General features: G+C 38.5%; 1 protein-coding gene across 7 annotated transcripts; it reads left to right on the top strand.

The window, feature by feature from the left end:
- The first annotated feature begins 16 nt into the window (after nucleotides 1-16).
- LOC143456258 (calcium uptake protein 3, mitochondrial-like) lies at nucleotides 17-27854 on the top strand. 7 transcript variants are annotated; one of them, XM_076955156.1, is made up of 14 exons: nucleotides 17-325; nucleotides 9647-9773; nucleotides 21237-21395; nucleotides 21876-21958; nucleotides 22069-22122; nucleotides 22920-22988; nucleotides 23397-23453; nucleotides 23877-23977; nucleotides 24184-24223; nucleotides 24332-24463; nucleotides 24650-24758; nucleotides 25077-25234; nucleotides 26780-26879; nucleotides 27435-27854. In XM_076955156.1, the coding sequence occupies exons 1-13, from the start codon at nucleotides 83-85 to the stop codon at nucleotides 26852-26854; spliced, it is 1407 nt and encodes a 468-aa protein (XP_076811271.1). In that variant the 5' UTR covers nucleotides 17-82; the 3' UTR covers nucleotides 26855-26879; nucleotides 27435-27854. The 7 variants fall into 7 exon arrangements, with proteins under 7 accessions (XP_076811271.1, XP_076811269.1, XP_076811270.1 ...); XM_076955154.1 differs by lacking the exon at nucleotides 26780-26879 and adding an exon at nucleotides 25442-25456; XM_076955155.1 differs by lacking the exon at nucleotides 26780-26879.
- Nucleotides 27855-27976: the final 122 nt, after the last annotated feature.

Below are 27976 nucleotides of genomic sequence, written 5' to 3'. Positions count from 1 at the left end.
GGTGGAATAATGCATTAATATTGTTTAGTGGACAGATAAGGCTTGCCTTGGTTGCTTGTTTTTATTGTGAAAATCTGCAGAAATGTCTGGATTCAGAAGTTGGAAAAGGCTTTTTCCAAATTTACAGAATGCAGTTACCAAACGAAATGTTCTGGTCGGAATATGTACGGTTTGTGGTTCAAGTGTGGCACTTTATTCTATGAGAAATGTTACCGGTTATCAGGATTCAGCTTCCAGCATGTTGCAAAAATCATTGTTTAAATCGATGGTGGTTTATGCTGCAAAACCAGTAGAGCCTACCACCAGCATTGCGAGCCAAAAACAAGTAAGTTCAATTCATGAATTCAATTCATAAAGTTTTATTAACAAGTAGTCTAATGCCTTTGATCAGAAGTGCCCTAAATCTGTGACCTTGTGAGCTACTTTTTCAAAGACACGTTAAATTGATCGACCAATAAAGAAAATCTTGTACAAAATGCTAATTATATGTACATTTTTGAGTGCTTAGTTTGTTTTACACGTAAAATATTCAATGATCCTGACTTAAAAAAGCTCTAAAAATAGAACAGAACGAGCTTCTCTGTTGAAAAATGAACGAAAACTTAATTATAAATGAATGTGTATTAAAGTTTTGAAGGATGTGTGGTAGACTTGAAGCGGCTATGCTGTCAATGTATTCAGCATCCCTGCTAGTGACACTAGATTTACTTGCCTGTTTTTATGTGTCCATCTATTTATTTATGACAAGAACACCAGACTGAAATTTTTCCAAAATCGGGAAAATGTGCTGTACTGATGTGAATTTTTTCTAAGAAAATGTGCTATCAAATAAGTGAATGCAGCAAAATTTTGTAAAGTAAAAACATAAAAAAGGCTTGCATGTATGTTCCAAAAGAAGCATATAGGACCTATACATTGGTATGAATGAAGTGACTTTCATTTAACATCTGGACGTATTGCTGTAAATGAGATTAAAACTAGAGGCCGAAAAGCCAACCACGGATTGCAGACTTTGAAATCTTGTCAACAAGTTGGCTAAAAGTATACCCGACTGAAAAGTATCTACATATGCATACTAATTTTTTACTTTCCACCAATGTTCCCTCTAAGCTGCGCGCGTGCGCAAATGCGCACTGCTGACACGGTCTCCGCGCACCGAAAATCTGTGCTGTGCACAAGAAAAAATTCCAACCTGAATTGAAAATAAAATAAACGCATAATAATGGCCACAGTGCGCACGTCTGATGTTGCTCACAGTGGTCCAAGAGACCGCTCAGGGAGTTAGTGTGTTTGCTCAGACTCGTGAAAAATTAGAGGGAACATTGCTTTCCACGTCGTTACGTATGAAGTTGTTCTTGTAACATATGTTTGCATTAAGCTGTTATCTGACATTGCACAAATTTGCAAATCTACTTGGTCACTTTTCATTGTCCATGGACTCTCTATAAAACACCTACCACTGGCAGACCTACATATTTACATACTGTATGTACAAGTTAATTGTTTTCTTCCACTTTATTTTATCCTTTCTTGCATATGTTGTGGTGTTGAAAATCTTGAGTATGAACTTCAGGTACACCCTTTTACATAGACTATGTATATATTGGTAAAAGCTAACAAATTTTTTGTTATTGCAAGCATTGTGATATTTTTAGAACTTTACAGTGCTACATGTCTGCAATATGTACTAGGTTGATAAACCTGCATATTGTTGTTGCTGAAATTGCTTAGACGCTTGTATATTTGAAAGCAGATGGTTTCGTCAACCGAGTTCTGGACTGAAATTTTTGCTAATTCAGTGGCTGAGGTGTAGTTAACTGTGCGGTCCAAACCAATTTGTTTGAAAAGTGGCTACAATTCTAATTTTCAAACATTGATATAAAGTTATGCTGTCTTTCAAATTGTGGATGCATGTGCACAGTTTTTGTCCAAAATTTGCAGCTATAGGCAAAGTTTAAACGGGGAATTATTGTGGTGTACTTGTCAATTTTTTGTTGATGGAAGGAAGACACACATGCCATTCCACAAAAATATTTGTAGAGGAAGAACTTTCTGGTTGTGCTTTGTTGACTGCTCACTATTGCGATCCGTAATCATGATGCACAGATTCTGTGAGTCAAAGAAAAGAAACAAGTTTTACTTTCTTATTTATGGAAGACTGGAAATTGCATTTCATGTCAGAACCATGTCTCAATACCAGTTTTCATAGTTTATATAAAGCCCTGTTGAACCTTCTTGATTACTTCAGCTTGGCTAGCACCAAATTCTGGCTAAAATGTGCAATATCTTTGTTCAACGATCTAGCAAACAAAGAAACTGAATCCTATGAATGCAAGTGAGTAAATATGCTACCGACTGGCTTGTAAATTTCCATACATGTGTAAAAAAGGGTTAAATCGCCTTCTCTTGCCAAAACATTTAGTTTCCCTAGCATTACTTGTAGTGGGAAAAATAAGTCTCATAAATACATCATGTGCATAACTGTTATACAGTACGTATACTGGTATTTTAAAAGTTATATACATGATAGAAGATGGAGAGTAGGTAGGGACTAGCATGAAGTCACGGCTAAAATACCAGTACTGTAATTTATTTGTGCCATAGCCATATACTGCTTTGTATGACCCAAATCTTCAATGGTCTACAGCACCAGTTGGACATATCATAAAATATTTTTAAAACATATTTTATGCTGTAACATTTTTACTCGGACTTCTGACGATTCATATCCATGATTTCTTTGCTGTGCATTGGGAAAGACACATGTTTATAATTTTAGTTAGTGCAATGATATAAGCTCTCAGTGCTTGGTGCATAGATTTGGTGTGTTGGCTTGGTGTGTATGAACAGTCTTTGCTCTGTGCCAAGTGCTACATATACTCAGTAAATTGTGTAGACTGTAGAGCGTACATTGACCTAGCTCAGTTGTATCGGGCAATCAGTTATTTTTGTGATAATCCATGCAATATATGCATGTTGCTTATAAAACTACTTTAATCAGTGTATCATGCCCCTTCATCCTATATATTTCGACCTGCGTATTTGTTAAAATTTGATGTTTTTCAAAGATGGTTTATTGTATGTTTTTCAAACGATAATTCTCTTTTGTAAGTTATTTTGTTGTATCACGTAATTTAGAAAATAAGATATTTTTGTTTGAAAATTAGAAGTATATATTTGAGTATATATATATATACTCAGGGTTGCCATACTGTCCTTATTTCTAAGTGTTGTCTTTATTTTGAAGGTCCGTGTCTTAGAATATATTTTTGTCCTTTTTTCTAAGAAATGTCCTTATTTTCACTTTCGACCGTCCTTATTTTCGTCTTATTTTTAGGGCAAAGGTTCATATTTTGGGCATTTTGACACTTTTAGTATACCATTTTGTACCAAAGAGATACTTATATAACATGCAAATAATATCTCGTTTTTTCATTTTTGGAACATTGATTGGTAAGTTGTGCACTGTTTAAGGTAGTATTCTTCTTTTGTTTCCTGTTCGTCCTTATTTTTGAGTCCAGACCGATGGCAACCCTGTATATACTCTTTGCACAACTTACGTATATACCCAATGCTGTAGTCTAATGTTATAATGAGCTTGCCAAATGATGCTATTGGTAATATTGTTAAGGTTTGTTTGATGATGCAGTTGATTGCTCTATAGCTTGTTAAAACAGAAACTCTAGGGTTAAATATTCTTGACATACTGTAGATCGGTTCAGTAGATCAAATCTTGCCACGGCAGTTTTCACCTAATTAATGTAGTTGTTGTGTTTCATAAGAATTTTTATCATTGAATGACATTTTAAGAATTTTTTCACTTTTTTGTTTGTGTGGATGTTACCATGTTGCCTGGTAGCATAAAGTTACACACAATTTCTTCCCAGAAAGATAAGTTATAGAAATAGAATCAACAAACATAGGTTGTAGATTGTGGGTGTCTATCTCACGCTAATCTCATTTGTGAGTAAATTTTTCTGAGTGACCTGCTGAAGAAATAGGGAAAATGAAAATAAATAAATAAGTAAATAATCTATCTAGTAAATATCTCCAGTGATGTACAAAACCACCACTGCTTATACATACCGTAATTATGCAAATAGTGGTTCACTAAGTTGTTATTTATTTATCTGCTGAGGTACTTTGCTTTAAAAAAGTTTAACGTCCCAGCTCTAGTTGAGAATTAAGATACTCTGTTACACTGCACATCTGCAGCTGCATTTCAAACATGCAGATTTTGCTCTTAGTCATTTGAGGAAACCATAGTTTGTGTAAGGTACCAGTCTTTGGTACGTATAGAATAAGATTTTAGAGGAAAACGTGTTAATTGGTGTAAGTCGGAGTGTGCCGGCTGACGTAGATGTGATTTTTTAATACTGTAATCACTTGCTGCAGATGACGAACCATAATTGAGTGTAAAGACATAATCACATAAACTTGTTGGCTAATTGCCTGCTGTGATTGAGCATCAACCATAAATTTACATCATTATGTAGGATTACACGATTTATGATCTTTTGAAATGATTTCTGGGAATGGTGTATATAAAGAAATGTATTAACCTTAAATATATCCTAAAAAGTTTAATGATCCCTAGAGATTTCAGATCTAGTTACAAGCTGGCCCCAAATTTGCCACATCCTAAAAAAAGCTTTTTAATATAACTGGATTTGTGTTTAGCCAGAGGACCTATCAGTATTAAAGTAGAATAACCAGTAATGATGCAGATAGCTCGCATGCCACTGCCATGTCAAAAGGTCTCTTTCTGTGCCAGTCAGTTATGATAAGTATAATTTTATACGTATACATTCTACTACTTTTATGCTCATTAATTATCGTAATACGGAAGAAATACACATTATTTGGAGGAAATGGCGACAACTCCCAACTTATTCATATCTTGAGTTTCCGTTTTTTCTGCAGTTTTAATAGTTTTGTCATGTTCAATATAAAAAAGTTTTCCAATAATTATTATAAATAAATACCCAAAGGTATGTTTAATATGTATATTATAAGACTCGAAGTGCCATTATTTTCAATCCAAGCAAATGTTCACAATTATCTCGTACTTGCAAAGTGAATTAAATAAATATTTTAAGCAGAAAGGTTTGATGGACTTCTCAATTCGAACGGACGCAAAAAATTTTGGTTTGAAGTTTGAAGTTTTTGCATAAATTGATAGAAAGTTAAATGGTTTTACTTGATTTTTATCACTCTCCAAATCGGTGAAACCATGTTGTTTTTATGATTTTTTTATCAAAAGAATAGCAAACCGTACTGCATTTATTGTAATGTATATAATGTTAAAATGCCATAAGGTCAGCACAAATATTGCCATCTAGTGGAGAAATGTAGAGATGCAATATATTGAGTTCAGCTTGATATTTTCCAATAATTTTTTGTATTATTCATCATACTATACTTCCTCCTACAGCATTTCAAAATTCTATATATTATGAGAACTGAAGGTGTTCATCATTAATTGAATTAAAATGGAATTACCCTTTGCAACCCATATGAGACGTTTGTCAATGTCATCCTGTTTGTCTCGATATTAAGTTATATCTCACCTTCTTGGGAATCTTGAAAGCTTCAAATCAGATAAGTTCTGTGTCATTTGGCTCATATGAGTTGCCCAGGACCTGAGAACAAATGAAGTTTGTGACTTGGTTTTGCTTCTCTGGATATATGTCTCAAGAACAGAACTTTTATGCCCACATGTCTGATTCTTGTGATTCACATAACTGAAATTGGAAGAGACACGATTAAGATAGCAATTTTGGCTGTCAAAAAATCAAGGATTTTTTTGTTTTTGACAGTAAGAAAATTTTCCAAGCTAAGGTGTGTTCGCTTGCTTAGATGACACCTTACACAATGAGTAGGTTTTACACAGGACTGTAATCATTCTTTTTGCTAAATGCTAACCTTTTTAATGCAGCAGTCTGAATATAAGTGTAAGAAGACCACTTAAAGTTTTTGTCTAATTTGCATATGTTTTTGTGACCAAATTATATGCGCAGAATTGGTCTGCGTTTAATTGGTGTAGCTTTTTTAATGCTTGTAATGATTTGCGAAGTTGACAATGAAATTTCTACAGTGTACCCAAACATATGTTTGCCCTCACTTGACTTTTTATCTCATCATACATTTTTTTGATTTCATTTACAAGAAAGTATATTGCACTAAGCATTGATTTAGATGCCACTCATTCTCTGTACGGCAGAAGTTGCGGTTTCCAGTCATGTAAAGTGTACAGAGCAATCTCATCGCTTGCCAGTAAAATACAGAAGTTGGCCAAAAAACCTGAAATTAATATTTCCTTTAAAACCACTTGTCATAATTATACTTATTAAGTTATGGAGACGCCCTTTTATGATTTTCCTGGGAAGAGTTAACCCGTGCGCTCTTTAGATTAAGAAGATTAAAACTAGGTATTCTGCAACATAACCCATGATCAGGGTGCATTGCTGTCAGTCTTACAGATTTAATTACTAGATGTAAGTAGCTGGATTGTTCCACCCACAAAAGTACCAATAAAAGTTTTTGCAACACGTGTCTGCGGTGAACGATTGGTAAGCCGTTGTAATTGCACTCCAGAGGTGTGGACTGTCTGTAGATGCCATCCAAGTTGGTAGTTTAACATGTGCTACCTGGCCAAGATCGACTGGCCGCAAGACATCTAGATTTAGACGCAATTTTCTAGTGGGCTATTTGACGGTTTAATTGCTTCTGTTCCCTTCTGCTCTTAAGTGGTTTTCATTTGATGGTAACTAGATTGTATTCGGTGGCGTAAATTTCAAGCTATCAATGATAGCTCAGCGGGAGCTTTGAACTACAAATTTTGGTATTATTAACTTTTGTCAGGTGCCCTGAATTAAAGCGATCCTTGACTTATTACTTCTGATAATCGTTGGGGTCACCAAACGTCTTTGCAATGCACTTGACGTGCAGAAAAGAATACAATGCAACCATCTGCTTGTCAACTTCATAAACCCCTTCAGAATACAAAATGATACATTCCAACAGGTTGTTAATTTATTTCGTGCACAGAAGCTCGTTAACTGTAGTAAACGACGTCACTGTTTTTCTTCCAACGTCATTTTCCACGGATTTCGAGATTGTTTGAAGAAAAAAATGTGTTTATGCCAACGTGTAAAACTTCGAAATTCTTTCTCGTTCGTTCTAATTCTTTGTATTTTTTGGTCTCAGGTTATACCAGGGTCACATGTTCAACAAGGACGTATGAGCAAGATTTTTTTGCAGTTTTGCAGAAATAAGCGAAAAGCTGTTCAGTTGCAAGTTCAACACGGGTTGCGTGAGCGTATCTTTTGAAACGGAGAAGCGCGCATGTAATAAGTGTATTGTGGAGGAATATGTTCGGTCGCTACGGCTCATCAAGCCCAATTTAATATTGTTATGTAAAATATTTTTTTAATCGTGCTTTGATCAAAATGGCACCTTACACTTGGGTTTCAGGGAGAGTTTTAATTTAAACTTATTTTGTAAGGTGGGGTTTCGTAATAAATTGTTGCTCCCTTAAATCTTTTTCCAATAACTGTCGTGTTTACTGCTCCATCCCAATCGTTGTGAAAAGTGATACGGTAAGAGCCCTAATATCGCTCAACATTTTGCTCGCCACCCCTTTGAAAATTTGCCTGGATTGTGATAGCGTAGGCTAGGCTTGTCGTGATTTTTTCCTAATCTCCATTATTCCCCTGTATCCGGTGTATTTTGCACGCAATGGCAACAGGCAAGTTCCAGTAATGTCTTTGCCTGTCGCTAGTTGTAATCGAGCAGCTTTCTAGGGTTATAATAACTTTTTCTTCTCCCGTCATCAAATGTATCTCGAATGACCGATTATTATCGACCTTCGCCATACTTTAATCCAATTTTATGCGGTATTTAGTTCATAGAAAAGTTGGCCAAGCTCATCGAAGTCTGATCTTTCGGATGAGTTAAATAGACCGTTAATCTATTCGCCTATGACTAAGCGTAATGTTCCAAGTAAAAGCATTAAGCGCTTGTAAATTCAGATATCGTTGGCGCTATGGTCTGATACGCTAATACCGAATGGTGCGTGTCTAAAAAAACCATTGCTTCTAAAAATGTTTTGTTAGCAATGTCGCAGTTGTTGCAATGAAAGTCGGTCTGCCCTTGTCCAACTTTGCCCTCATCATGCGGCGTATTGGGAAGACAGCAGCAGCTTCGCGAAGAGGCGTGTTTATGTAGTAACACGCATAACAATACAAACATTTAAACAACAATGTAACCATTGCGTCACCACTGATTACGTGTTGGTTTTATCAGAGTGATCACTCTCCCCAAAAAATTAATACTGTTGACTTGATAGTAAGCTCTTGAAGGGTCGCTCGCACACACCGAATTAGAATCAAAAGCTACTTCACACACGGACAATGGACCGATGGCTATCTCTACTACTAAACGGGTAATATAAATAGGCGGAGTAGCGAAGAATTTATCGCAGAAAACAAACCCATTAAGTGTTTGTTTACTTGACAATGCTGCACCTTTTGCGTACTGTTTTATAAGGCCGTTCTCGCGACATACAAGCAACGTTTCAACCTTATCTATAGATGGATGGGCGTATAATGAAGTCGTGAACCGGTTACCAGCTCTTTTCTGTGCTCTAAGTTAATCGTTTTCTGTCATCTCGAGAAGGTTATTTCGCGTTTGTAGTGTTCATTTTTTTCTCCATTAATCCGGACAATCAATCTTTACAACCTGTAACCATGCCAGCTGCTCTTCAATATCAAATTTCTCAGCTATCATAAAAACTTGATTACAGTTTAACACCTAAGTGTTACATGATTTGTCTGGGAGTCTTAAGGAGTTTTAATTTGACTATATTGTGCCCGAAAAGTCCCTTAGTATGCGACATTTTAATATACTCAAAGCTTTGCTTTCCTGTCAAAAGCATTGTGAGTGGCAAAGTTTATCAGGTGATGGATATTGGCCAACCGCTCCGCTTCAGCAAAACCACGTCAATCAGACCGCAAGTGCCCAAACCGATCTGGGTATAATTACAATAATCTTGTAGTTGCGGTACCGTCTGACACCTTTAGAGCTTCGTTGATTGACAGCCATTTCAATCTCCTGCCAAACTTTTACTGGTACCCGCCCCTGTATGCTTGCAAGGGCACAATTATTGAGATGCTAATTACGCTAACGCCGACTTATAATCTCTACCAGTGCCGATTCAGCACATGCCCAAATGCGCCGATAGAGACATTATAATAATTCAGTTCCGGGAACCTTTAAGTGTTATATTGCAAAAAATCGCAACACACAAATTTTGGCAACTAAGATTTTTCTTCAAACCTAAGTCTGGCGGTCATGATTATAAATTAGGTTTTTGTATATCATTATCTTCGACCCTCTATGATTAGCTTAAGTGTTACTCGGATACCATCACATGTGTGCAGGGTACTTGCGTCAGCCGAATTATTCACACCCACATCAAGCTGATATTGACGCACCAACGCTTCTGTAGGAATTTCTTAAACGTTCGGATTTCCTATGTGGATGTAGTTATTGCAACCAAACGAACAGCACGACCCGATTTCTTTTCTAATTTCTAAGAATTAATGAAAGAATTGTTAAACTTTGTCTTATTTTCTCCAAAAAGGCAGGAGAAACAACGCTACTGACGCGGGAAAAACGATTCTATGATTTCGCCTCCGTAGAGTACGAAGGAGAGCTCTTCATGACTCCTCAGGACTTCCTGGAGTCTGTTACTGACGACGATCCGAGACGTAAGTCACTTATCCTAAATTTTATTGAGCCTAACTTCATTTAAACAAACGGTACATTTCTTTGGGTCTTCGTGTGCTTTGGAAATTGAAATGTCTGCCGCTGTTGATATACTTACCTGAATACGAATTATCAACTAATTTTGTGATTATTTGGCGCTGATGAGGATGTTACCGGCTTTTAGTTCAGTTTCCCTTGCAACTTTATTAAAACCGTTCTGTTAAACCAAGCGTTAAAATCAAACGACTTTTTGTAGATTCTGAATTTGTTTTTCCTGTATATTGGCTGGCAATGTCCAGAAACGCTTTTCAGAAACGGCTTGTTATGTAAATAGCGTGCCCGTAAATTTTTTTCCTGAAGAAACTAAAACTCATTGGCTTTTTCAATTATTCATAGTCCGGAAAAGTAATGTGTCTTACACAATTATACCGCTATTTATAACGCATTCGCAAGCAATTGTGCCGGCTCAAACGTGTTTCTTTTTTGCATCGCCGCTTGAGATTTCTGAGGCGGCTTTGTGACTTGCTCTGTACTTCGCTGCGCACTCACGCAATGTCATTTATTAGGCTTTGATGATGATTTTGACAACAATGAGGAACTGAACCAAATGAAGCAAATTAAAATAAAATATGGTTTATTAGTGTTTTGTTCAGGATCATCGTTTACAGTTGGGCTACACGTGTATGATGTGGTGAAACCGAAGTTAAATGAAATCTCTGAAATGTGGCAAAACTGCTCATAGGCAACGGGTGGCCTAATTTTTCCGTCGTAACAGCAACTTTGTTATTTACATTCCAACACTGCTGCACATCACAAATTTAGTGTCACAGATGGATTCGCATCTCAACACATTCGTTGTGCAGACAAATGCGGATACGCGTCTACATGCAACAACAGGCTGACCATCACTTTGCTAGCGACATGGTTTTGTGATTGTGTTACCGTTTGGATTCCCAATCGCATCCAGTGTATGGTTGCCATGAAAAGCACGCTTTGCTAAATTTACATAAAATAATTTTGAAAGCGTGCGCAGCTTATTATAAAACCTCAGCTAGAAAAATTGTTTATTACTAAAAGTAGTTCACATCAACCTACCGTGTTAGCAACGCGTTTATTTATATCAAGTTTTGCTAAATTTGTAACATTGGTGGCGTTTTACAAAAGCTTTTTTCAGCCCGCAACTACTTTTAACCCTCTGGGTCGATCACGGCCCCCGTTCTACTAACACGACTTGCGTCGTTCATCACCCGTTTCTCATGTCATCGGGTTTTAATTTACCCCACACCCCTATCACGACTTTCTAAATGAGGGGGCACGTGTGTAACATTCTCGGCCCATGATTCTGCATGTTCCTTGCTTAGTGTCAAAGCGATTATGTATCGCTGCCTTCGTAGGAACGTGCGGTATTTTTCGCTGCCAGTTTATCCCTAACTCGGGTCAAACCTCACGAAATCTGAACATATATCGCATTTTTAACCGTTGTTGTAGATCTATTAGCATGTTAAGGCACAACGTTTGCCCCGATAACCCAAATGTTGACATAGTAACCCTTCTAGTAACGTTCTATCATCACCTTAAAGTCGAACAAAATTGCATTAACTCAAAACCCGGAAATTACCCTTCGGTTAAAAATTACTAATTGCAATCGTCAGCGCTAATGGAGAGATACTTCAGCTCAGTGGAGATTGGTGCCCACGTGTGAAATGTCCTGATCATTTTACCCTATTTTTAAAGCTTCGGGTCCTTTCGTCTTATTTTTAGGGATTAATTTCTTCCAGTTCGAGTACCTGTTGGCGTCATGTTGGGGCGCCCCGACGCTTGATAAACTGGAAGACACGTGTCGTTTGCTGATGGTTTTACTACAAGTCCCGAAAACACGTTTAGAGTCTTCCAGAAAAATTACAAACGTTTTAACTCTTAGTTTTCTTTCAATAATACGCTAACACTTGTTTACCAACCTATTTTGAAAAAATTAAAACTTTTACTATTTTTGAAACTAAATCCGAAGGAAAAAGCGCTGATAATATGGGAGTTCGTTCTGCCGGAAAATATATTAATAATGTTCCCGCGCATGTTTTATTGACCCAGAGAGACGTTCCAAGTGAATGAATGTCAGAGAGATAGAGCCGAAGGTAGCGACAGATGCTTTTGCTGCGAATTTTCCCACAAAATCGCTTATCTTGACCAAACCCATACGTCATCATCAACGATTTGTTAATACCATGGCCACAAGTGGTTGCTGGTTTGTAATGTTTGGACCGATTTGACTCAAATTCTTTTCTTTGCAATCCGATTTTTGATAGCGCGGTAATGTCCATATCCTAGCGTTCTGCGCACACCAACTTATACGAGATGATTGTCTTATCTTTTCCGGTCCTGAGCCTGAATTTTGACATCGACCCAAATGTTAACTAAGATCGTCAGTTGCTCATACATATGTACCAGACATTCACAAGAGAAGTTTAGCCGATTTTATCGTGGTACCTAATCGTTATTGTAAGGTTGTTTAAGCGTAAAGAGATACGCGGAGTTAAGCAGGCATGCGTGCGATCTGAGTTAAGTTGAAACATTACGCGAAGAAGGGAACACGCAGGAATCGAGTTACACTTTCTCGGTAGCGAACAGTTCGTAGAAAACCGACATCTAATTTGCCAGGGCACGCAAGGTTCACTTACGCAAGCACCATGAATAGCGCTGTCCTATTTTAGTCCTAGCGTTCCCTTTGCCTTTCTCGCGCGCCCACCGCATAGTTATTACACCTGACCACATCTGGTTGTGCCACAGACCTCTTTGCACCAAAATTCATTTCTGGTTTAAAACCCTGCTCTCACGGGTGTGACTTATCCGTAATTTTGCAAGAGTTCACGGAGCGGTTACTTTGGATTATAGTTTGTCGAGAGATACCGAAAAAGACTTTGCTCAATTTCAACTAATCGTTACTTTGTACCAATTAGCTACACCTCCTTAGCATGCCAACGCTGCCCGCTTTCGATATAATTACAACCACAAACACTTATAGGGAACGAAGCGCATTTATCTCCGATGAAGCCGTACCGGCCTGGCATGGGGTAGACGGGATAATTTGCCTTGCTTTGACAATGCTACTTTTTCTTGAAGCAAAACCTCCAAAAACACCACTCCTGTGCAGTACGCGTACTATTAATTTCAGCGAATTATAATCATTTGGAATTCGGATAGGTCCTTTTATGTGAAATGCTTCTTATTCTTTCATTTGGACGGGTTTGATTTTTTTTGATTGCTACTTTTTCTAAATCCAAAAAAAATGAATAGCAAAATCATCTAAAATTTCGTTCAAGGCACCGTTTAACTGGCCGACAATATTTCAACTGTGTAAGTTCGAATAAAGCTTATTGTGTTGCCAGTGGATCCAAGAACACACGAGCCCAAAAACATGTTTATGTATGTAGGTTAAGCACTTATGTTAGTTCGTAAATCTGAAGATGGTCTGTTTTTTTAATTTTTGAATCATCTTGCAGAGAAATCCTTTGGGTCGTACAGTATGTGATTCAGTGTTGATAATATTTGTTATGTTTCATTAAGAAATCGTGTAATCCATAAATTCTACTGTATTAGTCATGGCAGGCTGTCACTTGTCGAGTGCATTGTTACGTTGAAACACTTACATGTGCATTTTCACACAGGCGCAGTATTAAGTGGAAAACGTCAGAAAGTTGGTCGAAATTATTGACTTCCGAATCCTTATTTGATCGCAAGATAGTCGCGAACCGGCACGTTTGGTCAGGACACATCGATCGTCACTATAGAAACGTAATAAACGACATTTACGTACGGGGGCTCGTCTAATTGTCTTTGATAAAAATCTGGGTCTTTGCTTTTACCAAATATGAGATAAAGTCGTTGTGTTTTCATTTTGTATCAAGAACGGCCGAATCAGCGAAATATCATGCGAAGAATGTCCAACGTCTAGCGGCCACAAAGTGTGGGCAGCGTCGTGTAAAATTAAGACGCTTGGAAAGTTAGACCCTGTCTATGACGGGGTCACTAGTCATGACCCAGCCGTAAAATGACGTAAACTATTTATTGAAAGCGAAACGCCAGCGAAATGCTCTCGTAAACAATCTCTCGGACAACGTCGTGATCCGATACACAGTTTCGTTCACATTGCCTGGGTAAAATACGCGCCTTACCCGCTCCTAAGTGCAGGTTACCTTGGGTTACTTGCACCCCGTCTCGAAATGAGGCAAACAAAGTGATTCAAATTAGTGTTTACCCATAGCAAGTAAATTTGATGGCAGTATACGCAAAGGAGTGATAATTGTCGCCCCAGCGTGGTGTGTTTTCTATAATTTGACACTCTTCTTGCGCTGTTTTAGGCTGTCAATCACACAGAGACATTCCTAATACCGCTCGGCTAAAAAACAAGATCAGACGGTTAACGAACTTGGTCAATATATTTCTATGACGCCACGAAAAAATTTTCGCCACCAGCTTCATTATCTTCTACGATTACCAACACTTGAACAGTTGATGGAAGCTTCACTATTCTTTTTGGCAGAATTTTGGTACAAAATCTTGTGTTTTTGAGGCTCGAGTGACAATGCATCTTTATTTGGTCGCCGATTTTTCGAATTCCCGGAAAATCCCGTCGTGTTATTCCACTTTCGCGCTCGGCTGTGACTGGTAATATGACTGTGGTCAAAATCTTTTCATATCGATAAACAAATGTGACAACCGCACAAGACAAACGCTCTTTTATCTCTGCTATTACGTAACAGCCCGCAGACGGTGTGGTTTGATATTCCTAGTATTTTCTTACAGATGTACAAAAATAACTTTTGGCGCTGGTGTATTTTTTCGCCGATTTTCTTATCAAATTCGATACAACGAAGAACGATGACATCGGAGATAAGCTCTGAGCCTAAACATCATGAAATTTTCCGTTTTGCAACGCTCACATAGTCATGCATTGAATGTCAGTTTACACCAAACGCCCAATGAATCAGTGTCTAATCCGCTGGATTGTCTAACCCACAATCCAGCTGTTATTGTGAAGATTACTCAAGTTAATATTCCAGTAATTCTGTGCCATAAATAGCAATGGCACTCGCCGGCTATTGTGTAAGATAAACGAGCAATGACACTGTTTGTAAACCAGCGCTTTGCACTCATAACTGAATCATAGAAACTCGTCCAGATGGTAATTGTTGTTTAGCTAGTCCTTAAGTTTATCCCCTAATTAGCCCCTCGAAAACACCCGTCAAACGTTACTAAAACGTAAATAGTGAATCTCAAAAAACACCAGGTTTTTCCGGGTCTCCGACATTCGAATTTTCATCGTTCTTTTTAAAATGAAATTATGGAGAAAAATTTCCCGGAAGATCGGACTAGAACATCTGCCAACGTGGTCGGCCAAAAAACCTGGACGTCTGTCGAATTTCCTAACTACAGACGCGTCTAAGTGCAATTAACAAATTAAGCATGCCATGTAGTAGTTGACACTTGAGCAGAAGGCGTTGGTTTCACCTCAAATGCCACGTACTCCACCATATTATCACAATTAAATGATGAACCTGATGAGCTTAATAGCGGAGAAGCCTGTCTGTAGCCTTAACATACGACGCTAATTAAATACAGACGCAACGACCCCTACGTAAAACATCACCTTGACTTAATATGGCAATGTTGCATAATGAAACAAGCTTCATAACCCAAACACAACAGTTGCTTAAACAAGAGTTTTAGCTGGCGCGGTTAGGATTTTCGCTTTGTTCTCGAGCTTAAAATGCTTCAGGTAATTCCCAAAGACGTTGCAAAACCATGTAATCTGATTGGCCATGTACCAAGCCGCGTGCCAACTTGACCAATTGTGAGACTGTGCATTTGTTATATTTTGTCATGTTTGAGTCTGCTTACTTTAATTGATTCTTTAATAAACCGATTTTATTATACAACCACCAACATTAGACAAGCGTAATTATGAGTTGGCGCAATTTTTGACGAGCTTGGACAATTTTATCCGCCTTTAATTATAAAAAAACGTATTTTGTGTATGATCTCTCGCTGTTGCAGAACTCACTCTATGCGCATCAGCATTTTTGCGAACACTCCAAGTAAACACCGGTTCGATATAGTTCAGGCGTAGAGCTCCAAACGCCCCCTCCTAACAAAACAAGTAAGCTACTACAGCTTTACCTGTTAAGAACCGAAGGACCCAACTCGCATTAACACCAAACATGTCCATGGCATGTTTCTTTCTGTTTGTTGGTTTACGGTTACTGCAAAAACATACCACTTCAAAGTGCATCTGATGCTAATTACCCCTTGTTGGAATGTCGTTCAAGTTTTAAGCCGTTACATATCTTTTAGCAACCTGGAATTTGAGGCACCCAGTTTTGGTTAGCTCAGTATGGTTTTGACATTTTGTCTCGGCAAGTTGCTACTTGTCAGAAGTGTTATAGCCCTTGCTGAGGTATTTGCTAAACCAATCGCAAGTAATCATACCTTGTATGGTGAAGAACGTTTTCTTGAGCCTGGTTTGGAAAAATATTAATTTAACTTGTAATTTCGATGCGAAAGAGTTTTACGGGATTTGATTCACCCGAATTGGCCGCCTTTCAACTTAAATTATTTGGGTTACGACACGTGAGAAGAATTTTATAGGCGCAGGATACAAGAGCGCCAGAAGTAGTATTTCAGATATTCGGGAACAAAACCTTTACTTCCACTGTAACATTATATAGCTTCATTATTAGATAAACTTGTCTGGGCCGTTTTCTCCCTTAATTTGGGTGCTGGCTTGTATAGAATAAATACAGCTTGTGCACGAATCAGTGTGACGATAGCTGATATGTTACTAAATTGAGCGCGCTTGCTGCAGGAGTTGTAAGGAAGGCGGCTGACACCTTATACTTGGCCAAATTTACTCGCGTCCGTCTGTTATCCACTGTCAAGCGGCCAGACCTCAAGGGCCAGTTCCTTTTCGTTTTGTTTTTTCTCCATAGACGGGTGGCAACCCCATTCAGAGGCAGTTTGCGTTTCATCCCGGTTGGAATTCTTGTCGGTTAGTAAGCAGCGAGTTATCCGTCCTTTTTTTCTTCCTTAACGTCGCACTCGGAAGACCTTTTGTGATTACTGGGACTTTGTTTGAAAGTCGGGAATTACCTGATAACAACACACTATGACCGCGTCTTCGAAAATCGATCAACGTCTTTTCAAACTGAGCAAAGGGCATCGATGACAGCAGATGGTAATTCATTAAACCACACTCTACTTATCTGCCACTTTCACTCCAACCCTTCAACGCCCTCTTGTGAGGTGGTTTTTAATGTTACCAATTATTACTTTTCTCTTGACTTTTGCACAAAGTCAATGGCAAAACGGTACCTTCTTGCCATGTTCTTTGTTTATACTTTGCGAACGAATGTTTTCAAACGGTTTCTTGTACGGACTATTCCAGTCACGCAACGGGATGTTGATTATGTTTTGGAAAAACGACCTTTTCGTCGATGCACTTGTTTTTTCTTCACTGTCGACGTTATTTATGTGTCGCGGCTTTATATCTTAAGAGCGTGATCATGTTTTGACGAATGTCGTGCGCATATGATTATGTTGTGTACTTGTCTTCCAGTAAACTAAGCCTTTTTCTTATCTTGCCTTTCTTAAAATCACAGTAAGCCGCCGAGTGACAGTCTGCACTGCGTAGATAGTAAGACGCGAGCTGAAGTTTACGAAAACGCACGTAGTTATTTCAGTGTTGTTGCCAGTTCTTCTTGGATGACTCATTCACGTATCAAGCGCTGTGTCGCCATCTAATCGCGACACTGAACGCCCCATGTCAATTTAAAAACCTCTTTTGAGGCCATTTTGTTTGAATAGATCCATATTCTTATTGTGAGCGACAACAAATTATAGCTACGTCCTGTCACGGAAGAACCAGTCGTCTTTCCATAACGAGCTATGCTGCATACTCTAAACACACCAGTAATTGGGTCACACAAATAACAAAGACACCCAAAATTTGAAGTATTTTTATCCTTCATTACATTGTTTTAACCACGTTCTCCGTATATAGCTCGGTTAAATTGCTAGCAGCATTGTCAGGAAAGCAAGTTTTTCGAATTCGTGTAACATAATTCCGTTCTTCCCGTGGACACGCTTAATAAGGCGGTCCACAAACAGGAAACTTGGAATGTTTTTCAATTAAGTGAGGGCACGTAGCGGGATGGTCTCACGCAATATCAGTCCGTTGTTTTTGGTTTTGAAAGAAGACAGTAGATGGACACTTTTTTACTCCATTCCTTTCAAACAGTTTCGTCATACCAAAATAGGAAAGGTTACATAGTGTCGCCGCACTCGGCATCATATGATGGTAGTGCCAGTGCCCGTTAAAGGACGAAGAGATTAACCCCGGGTCAGATACGCCCTTCACGTGACAAAGGGAATTAACCGGATTTCAAAACACAAATTCCAACAGATGTAAACAATGCTTGAGCTGCTTACCATACACACATTAAGAACCTGCACGTCTTAGATTACTTCCCGAGCCGTTGTTACAGTAACACGCGACACCCAAGGACACAGTATGTTCGGCTTCTCCCCCGTTTTCCGTATCTCGCGTGATTCAGAGCACGACCAACACCCCCCTTATACCCCTATGATTCTTTCTACGATACTACGAACTTCAAACCATCGTTCTTGGCATATAGCGCGTATAGGCATGTATGGCTGGGGCCACCATAGAAAGCGGATACCTTGAAGTGTCTGCGGAAATGGGGAGTCAACCGCGAGTGTGGGCGAAACCTCCCAACCACCCCGTTTTCCCATGAGCGCAACACAGCGCAAGTAACAAAGTCGTCATGTTTATTTATAGCTGCAAGGTGACTGCTGTATGTACAGCACAATTATGAAACATTTCGTCTTTCCAGACAAGCTCTCACAAAATCAAGCAGGTTGTTTGTTGAACGCTGCTGCGTCTTCTCAAATTTCACCACTAATTGTTGCTTTTTTGCCTAAACTTGAACGAAGTAGGAGTTTAAAGCAACCAGTCACTTTATACAGCAGTAACATAAACAGAAACTGTCTGAACAAACGATGTTTTGCACTAACATATCATTATCAAGTACCACATATCGCCGTATGTCGCTGGCGCAGCGTGTGGTCTTGCCGCAAACATTTTTTTATGGACATTGGATTTTAGCCGGGTCTGATTTTTTTCAGTTAACACCATCCCAGTGTTTAGGGCGGGTGACAAGCTCGTTCTGGTTTAAGGTCAAAGGTTAACGGTTTAAAGGTCCAAACGGAAAGCCCCCCCTCCCCCCATGCTCGCAGCAACCCCTTTCTCATTGTCCGAGTCGGCGGCTAGCTCTTGTCTTTCGTGTAATATTTGCCAAGCTTTGTCGAACAGACAGTTCACAAACAAATGTAATCAATTAATGCAAATGCTCGCACGACGAGGTAGCACTCTCGCCCAAACAGTCGCTATAACCTTTGATGACGCACTTCCCGGGTCCATCTATGTTGTGGACATATTTCTATTACAATTATCATGAATCAAAAACATTGACACTAGGATTATGGTTTGTCACCTTTCGATGACGTGTCTGCCTAACCGTCGTCTGCAATGTGGAAACCCTAAAGATTTTTATCTCCGAATGTTTGATAGATTCACACACGTACAGGTAAAACACCATTAAGAACACGATTTCGTTACCCTTTCTATATTTCCCGAAAACTGGTCGTGGGAATCAAACTCGTTCGTTTCGATATTTCAATGAATCGATGATTTTTCACCAAGTGCCTTTCATCTCAGTCTATCTTACACCATAAAGTTTGCTTTTTGTCGCTGCCGGTTTTGCATCGTTTCATTCGTTTCGTTTTCTGCCGTGTCAGGTAAAGTGCAGACGCTTTTGATGACGGAGTACCGCCTTTGATACGATGACGTCATGTTAACGTCATAACGAGAACCCAACCCCAGTCTTGTCGGTTTCTGTTTTTGTTGCATAGTTGTAGTCGGTCATTATCGTCAGGTGTAGAATTTGCGGGCGTGAAGAAATAGTTTTAAATTTTCTTATCCGTCTTTATTCCAGTTGGCGATATCAAAAATACGCTCAAACACAATCTAACTAAACGGCTGAATCACCGGTTCCGTAGTTTATTTTATGCACTTGAGTTTATGAATTATGGATTGTGCTTTTCCGTACCCGAAGCGCCCGAACTTAAGTGTTTGCTTCGATTGAAATCCGACAACTCCGGACGTCTGCACGTCCCGTGACGTCACAAAAGCTATGCAACCCGATCCCCGGAAAGCATGGGGCAGTTATTCAGCGTTTCCGCCAATTTTTAAAAACTACCAAACACGGTATTGTTGCGTTATAAAGTTTTCATTTTCATGACACAATTTGTTTTTCACGTTTTCGCCACCACCTGAACACTTTGTTTGTTATTTGACCGCATTTACAACCTCTGACAATCACTTGCGTTGTCACTGGGCTATTTTCAATAAACGCTTCTACAATGCGACAATTACAAATGATCAATTTGAAACCGTTTGATGTTAAGCACCCATCGTTTAGAACCTATTTTTTTCACGGGACATTTGCACAGATCTTACGTGGGCTGTCAATTTTCTCACCCGTAAGGGTGACGAGTTTACGCTTACAATTCGGGGTAACGGTCGATCTACCTTCGATTTACGTCGTGCGTGAAAAGACGCGTGGTTTGTGTTTGGTTTTCATGACTACCATCTCTGACTTGTAACATGTCAAATGTGATTTCATTTTATAATCGCCTACCTTTGTGACATCACAATGAAAGATTGTTACATTGTTTCGACACCGTGTTCTCGTTCCGGTCCGCTTTGATGCGACAGATCCACGCAGATTTGCTTGTTGACCTAGCTCTGATATCAGGGGCTTATCACCAAGATCGCGTTAGACCCCAACGACCTTTCCGTGTAATCCAACACCTTAATTATAGCCCGTTACGTCACTACTGAGCGGAGTTAGACGAGGACTAAGTGATTTATCAAAGTATCAAATGTAAATGTTCGATTATTTGTATTGTATCTCCATATATTATCCCAACGTTGGAAAAATGATGTCTTTCCGGTAAAGAAACGAATCCGTATCATTGCGATAATGCTAATGTGGCCTCACACCTGGATGTGACATAGGCGTGTATTGGTGAATAGAATCTGTTTTCGTTAAACGGAAATTTACGTGCTGGGCTTTCTTTGTAAACTTGATGGATTATATGTATTGTTGTGATTGCAATGAAAAAAAAAACTGCTCTCAGATTGGATGACTAAACTCGTAATACTTGTTGTTGCTACTTGGTGGTGAAATACATTTTAAATGGTTTCTGTTATACCAGTCTACGTAACCAACACAGAGGAACAAAAGCCTTATTGTCGTTAAATTTTCAAAATTCACAGCACACCACCACAATAATCATCATCATTATTGTCATCATCATCTGTTTTATAGCTCGGATCGGTCATTTGAAACTAACGGAAGCGGAAGTCGAAAAGATGCTGAAGCGGACTCCGGACAGGAAGAAGAACTCGTCCAGGTTTTTCAGGGACCTGCACAATTTGGGGTTGATCTCCTACACGGAGTATCTTTTCTTCTTGTGTATTCTGACAAGTAAGTCGTTTTCAGTTCAATTCAACACAATGATAAGAGATAGGATTGAATGCGAAAAATCTAATTAAATTCGAATTAGCTTACACTGGATTTAACTGGGATTAATTAAGCCACGTTAGCTGTGTCGTTCGGGTCTCAGACAGCGGCCAAGTGCCGCTGTACGATATTGGTAAGCTATTGCTTGTTGTAGAACATTCCTAGTTATCTTCGGGCCAGTCTTTGTCATCGTTCAGGGACGCCTGAAATAAATTGCCAACCTAACCTATCACACCGATATACAACTAGGCGGCCTATACGTCCTACGAAGGCCGCACGGTGCTGCACTGTCGCTGGAATTAAAAAAGGGCGCCGGCATCACATGTGACGTAGTTAATCCGTTGTTAATCTGGGGTTAGCTAATTCGACTTTCTGCATTCCGCCTGTAAAACCACAAATGATGCCAGTGAGAACGCCTAAAAGATTAATCGCTTTCGCCTGCAGAACCGAATGCCGGCTTCAACATCGCTTTCAACATGTTTGATGCTGATGGCAACCAAAGAGTGGATAAGAAAGAATTCATGGTGGTAAGTTTAAAAAATTTCAAGGAAAACTATGCCTGCTTCTACACAGCACTATGATATATTTATATTATTTTCCTCTTGATAATGTTAAGACGTTTTTCTGACATTTTTAGTTAGGTGAAATCTTTCGCAAGAGTACCGAAAATATTTCCTCTGTGGACCAGGAGGTAGGAATAAGTTTAATTATTACGTCATAACACTTATACTGAGAAGTCACTTTTAATACGTAAAATCGAAGATCCCGTTACAACGACTTTACCGAACAGATTTTGTGTTTATAAGAGCTCCCTGAATTAGAATTGGAACTATTGCTACTGCCATAAGCATTGGGAGTAAACCATTCGTTAGAAAACGACTAAAACGTCGTTGTAAAGGACCTTTATACTTGCATTCTCCACGTTATTTGACTTAAAGTTTTTCGAAAATATTTTTAATTGCTAACACTGTACAATATCACTAATATGATGTAAGGATATTAAGTTTGAGTGTATGTTCTAAACATTGTGGAAGAATTTTTATAACTACGATTTCTTGATCAAAGTGCTACATTTTATACTAAACTTTTACCTAATATAACCTAATATATGGCATGTTGACCGGTTGGTGGCCATTTAATGCTTAAGTCTAATTTTTTTATAAAACTTGTGTCTATGATATCCTGGGAAGCGTAGCAGTAAATAAAGAAACTTTTACGTATATTATGTGGTGTAATGTTGTCGGTGGGATCTATTAATATTAAATGTATAACTCCAACGTTATAGACAGTTGCACATCTGTTAGATACGGCCTTGTAATGTGATAAACTTTTAGACGTAATTCAAACATGTGAACTTTGGTACTAGTTGGTGTGCAAAGAATATACAAATGCATGTTTTGTTACTCTGTTGCGTGTATGAGAGTTCCTATACTCCTATAATGAATGCATAGTGCACTATACCACGATGTGACACTCTTTCAACCTTAGAGCGTTTTCCAGCCGAAAGACTTCGTGTCGGTCGAACAATCCAGCGAACCATCTGTTGGTCACTTTTTGGTATGGCCAACTCAACGCTGTATTGCATGTGGCACGAAAACTAACCACCACCAATGACGAACCTTGCTCAAAGTTAACCGCACATAGCATGCCGTCTCGCTTCAGTATTGTGACCGCCACATTCCATGCTTCCATCGTAACGATTACTTTCCCTGATTTTATGTCTGAAACTTAAACTCTGTCAGTCATTACGCATGCTAGAATGACACATTATACCTTCTCGACTAACGAAAATGAACGGCTTACGTATCGGCTTTATTAGGATTGCCAGGGCGGGCTTAGCAATTACGCAGTAAATAAAATTTCCTAATTTATTTACAATCAAACTAACCCGACCAGGCATGCATAATGACCATTAATGGACATGGCGTCACGCCTATTTTATCCACCATCTTTATGACATCACAGTGGCAAAGGACGACCAAGTACGAAAAGAAGGGACAAACTATGGGTGAACTGCGACGGGTATTCAACTTCATTGCGCTTATTTTTTGCTTAACTGTTGCCTAGTGACATCCAACCTCGCTAAAGCGCAATTGTGTAGATAGCAGCGTTTAAGCTGTAACGTGTTATACTAGGATGTTAGCTGTAGTTATTACACTTTTTGGTCAACTTAATCAATCATCTATCTCTTATCTTTGACATCACACGCAACAATTTAGTTGTCATTGAAAGTTAACTAGGCACAGCCGCTGTGCATTTAAGTTAATTTTGTTGACACATTTATGTAATTCTCACTGCATGATACATCCATCACTCACATTAGTTTAAATTTGCTTCGTTTGTTGCGTTTTTATTGGCTGAAACGCGCCATCTAGCGTAGGGTATGGTATATCTCGCAACACCACTAAGTAGAACACTTCGCTAACTGAATCTTTTAACTGACAGGCTATCAAAGAGGGTGAAGTGAAGCACAAAGATACATCCCTCTTGATACATTTGTTCGGCAAAAATGGGCAAAATGACCTACGTTATGAAGATTTCTGCAGGTATTACGTTACATTATAATCCCCAGTGTATAATAAAATGTAGTCAAATACTATCGTAGTTTACTGACACTCTTAACGGTTACACGGCTAGAGCGCTCTCTGACGGAAACATACTTGAGTATTTGGTTAATGTCACATATAGCTACGTAGATAGTGTAGATGTTAAACATTTTCTTTCTTTCCCACTAATCAAATGCCCATTTCAGATTTATGGAAAACCTCCAAACAGAAGTCCTGGAAATAGAAATATCCTTTGTAGCGTCGAAAATTTACGCAAATATTAACGTGGTGTATTCAAACCAGATAAAAGATATTAACCTTACCATGTAGTTATGTCCTTAACAAGATCCTCACTTTCTGGCATATAGCCGCGGTATGGTGACAATATCCGAGGTTGACTTCGCCCGCATGGTGCTCAAATACACTGATGTTGTGAATACCGAGGAGTATATTGAAAATGTCACTAAGCGTATTCCTGAGGAGAAGGCAGGAATTGTTTATTAACGTTTATTTGCTTGATATGATTTTTTTGGTGCTTTTTTCTTGGGTTGTTTTTTGAAAAACGCTTCAGTTAATATGGACTAATGTTACTATAAGTTTAGTATTAACTGAAACGATGCGGTTTTTATGTGTTTTTACTCACTCCATCATAACTATTATCAATATTTTCAGGGGATCACGTTTGAAGATTTCCGATCTTTTTTTCTATTTCTCAACAATCTCGAAGATTTTGCAATCGCCATGCAAATGTACACCCTGACTGGACGCTCGATAGGTCAAGGTTTGTGATGGTGGTGGTCCAATACGACTTGACTTTTGTAAAATCATGTTTCGAGATAAATTTCAGATATCGCGTTCGAATTTATTCGCTGAACTTGCGAAAGTGTATACAATGTTTTGCTTAAAATATATTATTTAAATTTAAAAGTAAAAACGCTTGCTATTAAGTTTTTTCCTTTATAACTAACTAACCAAAGGCAAAAAGCGGAGATTACATCCTAATTTTTCTGAAGTAATTTTTAGTTTAATCAGAAGCAATGTCGTTTATTGAATCTCAAAATCTGATCTCACCGGAAAATATTGTCTTCTTCGTCCGCAGCCGAGTTCAAAAGGGCCGTGAAGGTCTCCACCGGGCACGAACTATCCGAGCACCTGGTTGACACGCTCTTCCAGCTCTTCGACAAAGACGGTGACAACAGGTTGAGTCAAACGGAGTTTATCGGAGTCATGAAGGATCGGATTCATCGAGGCTTTCGGGTAAGTTGGCCCCGATGTTGCAGAAGTAAAGCGATGCCGGGGCGCTGAGCTATACTTAAAGTTAGAACATGAACTTGGGTGATGTCACGCAACTTTATTTCGCTGCAACTTTTTTATTATTTTTTCAACTAAACGTGCTCTGGTTTGTCATTTCTTTTGTGATTAAACACCGTCTCACTTGATTTCTTTTTGTTTTATTTTGGGAAGCTTTGTAATAAAAAGGTAAGATATAGGCATGAAGCACATTGTTTCGTAACTTGGTTCACGTTAGATGTTGTGTGCACGTCGTAGTCATCACTTGCCCTGAGTTATTCTGCGTTGGATTTTGTAGAATTTATTTGTGGCTTCTTAAAATTTAAACCTTTTCATTCGAAAATTCGATAAGGTTTTTAATGCAAGGTCAGAAAACATTTGTTACAAACATACATCTGTTTGCTAGATTGTAACCATTTCCTCGTAGTGCTTAGTCCACGATTTTTCTGATTTTCTCCACCAAATAGGTTCATATGTTTCTTGTTCACCCGCATCTTATAACCGCGCTCCAACAGTTGTCGACTGTCAATGAGTCAACGTTATACCTTTAAACTTAATGCTTGTTACCTAACTATAAGTGCGGGGCCACGGCAAGATTCTTTTATTTTCTTTCAGCGTCACGGACTCCAGCGACAATACATTGGCCTGGAAGGATACGCGCGTTGCGTATCTAAGCATCTTCGTGCGTTTATTCGTCAGCTCGCTACTCACTCACAACCGAATAGAAACTTTTAGATCATAAATCTTATCGTTCATCTTTGCGTATTTTATCCACTAGCTCTATAATTTTTTACTTTCGTCACTTCAGTCATCAGCCATATATAGTAGTAGCCAAGTTAGCAAGCTTTTTGTACGGATTGTCTGCTTTTGTAATTAATGGTGCTTTTTTCAGATCGGTTGTTTATTTGTTACTTGCTGTGTGAGTTTCTTTGGTTGTGTGTTCTTCTTGAAATGAAAATTAAAACTAAATCAATTACTCATGGACATGTTTAATGTTGTTTGCCGTGACATTTTTTGTTTCCTTAGTTCACTTACAAAACTCCCAGCATATTGTGACAGCATGAGTACAATCAGTGTAATGACGAAGCCAGTAGTTAGTAGTGATTACAGAAAAGATTGCAAAAATCGTGAAAGTTTTCATTTAGTTTGTACGTGTGTCGTTTAAGAAGTATGCCAGTATATGTTAAGATAACTTCAAGTCAACTTTTAAGTTATTTGAAAATGTTAGTTGTTTAGACAAACTGTATTTTTATTGCTTGCATGGCGTTAGTTAGGTAAGTGCATGACTCCCAAGTCTATTTGCATGATGTATTCACAGGATATTATAGTTTAGAGCAACAGGGTTAAGCAAAATTTCGAAGGCATCATCTCACCAGTCGTATTTTCATATATTCATTTATTCCTCCCTCGTTTTCACTTTGTCTTTGGGACTTCAATCGTTTCTGGCTTTTTTCATTTTTTTTTCATCACATCCCTCTTTCGCTGTTCTTGCCTTTCTTCATTTCACAAAAGGTTCATAAAAGCGACCGCCGGCGTGGATGGAAAGACTTCAAGCACTGTCTGCAGCATAGATTGACTCACGAGTAAGGGAAGATTGTCTGCAAACTACCAGGTGTGCACAAGTTTGCTGTGAAACACTTTTTTTTAACCTTTGCTTCAAACCTGTCTTCATTTATCAGCATGAGGTTTACTTTTGTATCTTTTTTCTTTGCTTACAGGCTACACCTTTGCTTTGTATGCTGCCAATGAAATTTGCTGTAATTATTTCTTTACCTTCAAAATTCTATTTTAAATGATTTAAACTTGCAATTCCAAACAGTTTTCTAGAATTTGCAAACAGTGCATATTTGTTATCAATCAATTCATAGTTGGTGCATGTACGCTTCGCTTAGTCGTTTGGTAGAATTTATTCAAATTTACTTTAAAATTGCACAGCTTTCTGTTTAAAGAAATATAATCCAAATTTCCTTTGCCCAACTTGGCTGTAAGCTCCTTCAGTTCGAACGTTATAACTGTCCGTCATGACTTCAACGAGATTATCTCATAAATCAATATTTTTTGCACTATACACGCTTTCTTGCAAATGCGTTGTTACTTGTTACCTCCTTTTTAGGGACCATTTCTCATTTTCTTTTCTCTAATGACCAATTCTCTCCTGTGTTTGCAGGCGAACAATTCCGCATATAATGGATGGCCAGGCTTTCAGAAATGTATTCGGGCAACCTTGAGACAATCAAAAGCTTGATAACGTCATCAACAAAGCTTAGTATTAGTATCTTGTGATCGTGCACTTAAAAGTGGATTAGATAGCTTTTGTTGCTTGTTGTATCTTTGTTTGTACAGTATATACGCATTAAAGGTTAAGTTGAGGTGTGTTTTCAAATCGCATCCGAATAATTATATTTGCGCTTAATTCAAATCAATTATTTCAGCTAAAATTCATGCGTGGTATGGGAATTTGTCCCATCTTTACCTGATCATATTTTTAACTTGTGACGTATTTTTGTGCTATACCATGTTTCAACATTGTGTACTGTAGTTCAGTAGCTTGTGTAATTGTGTTGCATTAAAATCATTATATATTGTAGTCTGCACGTAAAGGAAGTAATTTAAAGCGTGCAGTTATATTACGATTGACTGGTGGCGATTTTCGAATCGGTTATCGTTTACCAATAGTTTTTTCAAGAATACATTCTAGTCTGATTTTAT

This window comes from Clavelina lepadiformis, chromosome 1 (assembly GCF_947623445.1).
Source record: "Clavelina lepadiformis chromosome 1, kaClaLepa1.1, whole genome shotgun sequence".
NCBI classification, from domain to species: domain Eukaryota; kingdom Metazoa; phylum Chordata; class Ascidiacea; order Aplousobranchia; family Clavelinidae; genus Clavelina; species Clavelina lepadiformis.
The sequence above is the reverse complement of the archived record's forward strand: the minus strand, read 5'-3'. Positions and strand labels throughout refer to the sequence as shown.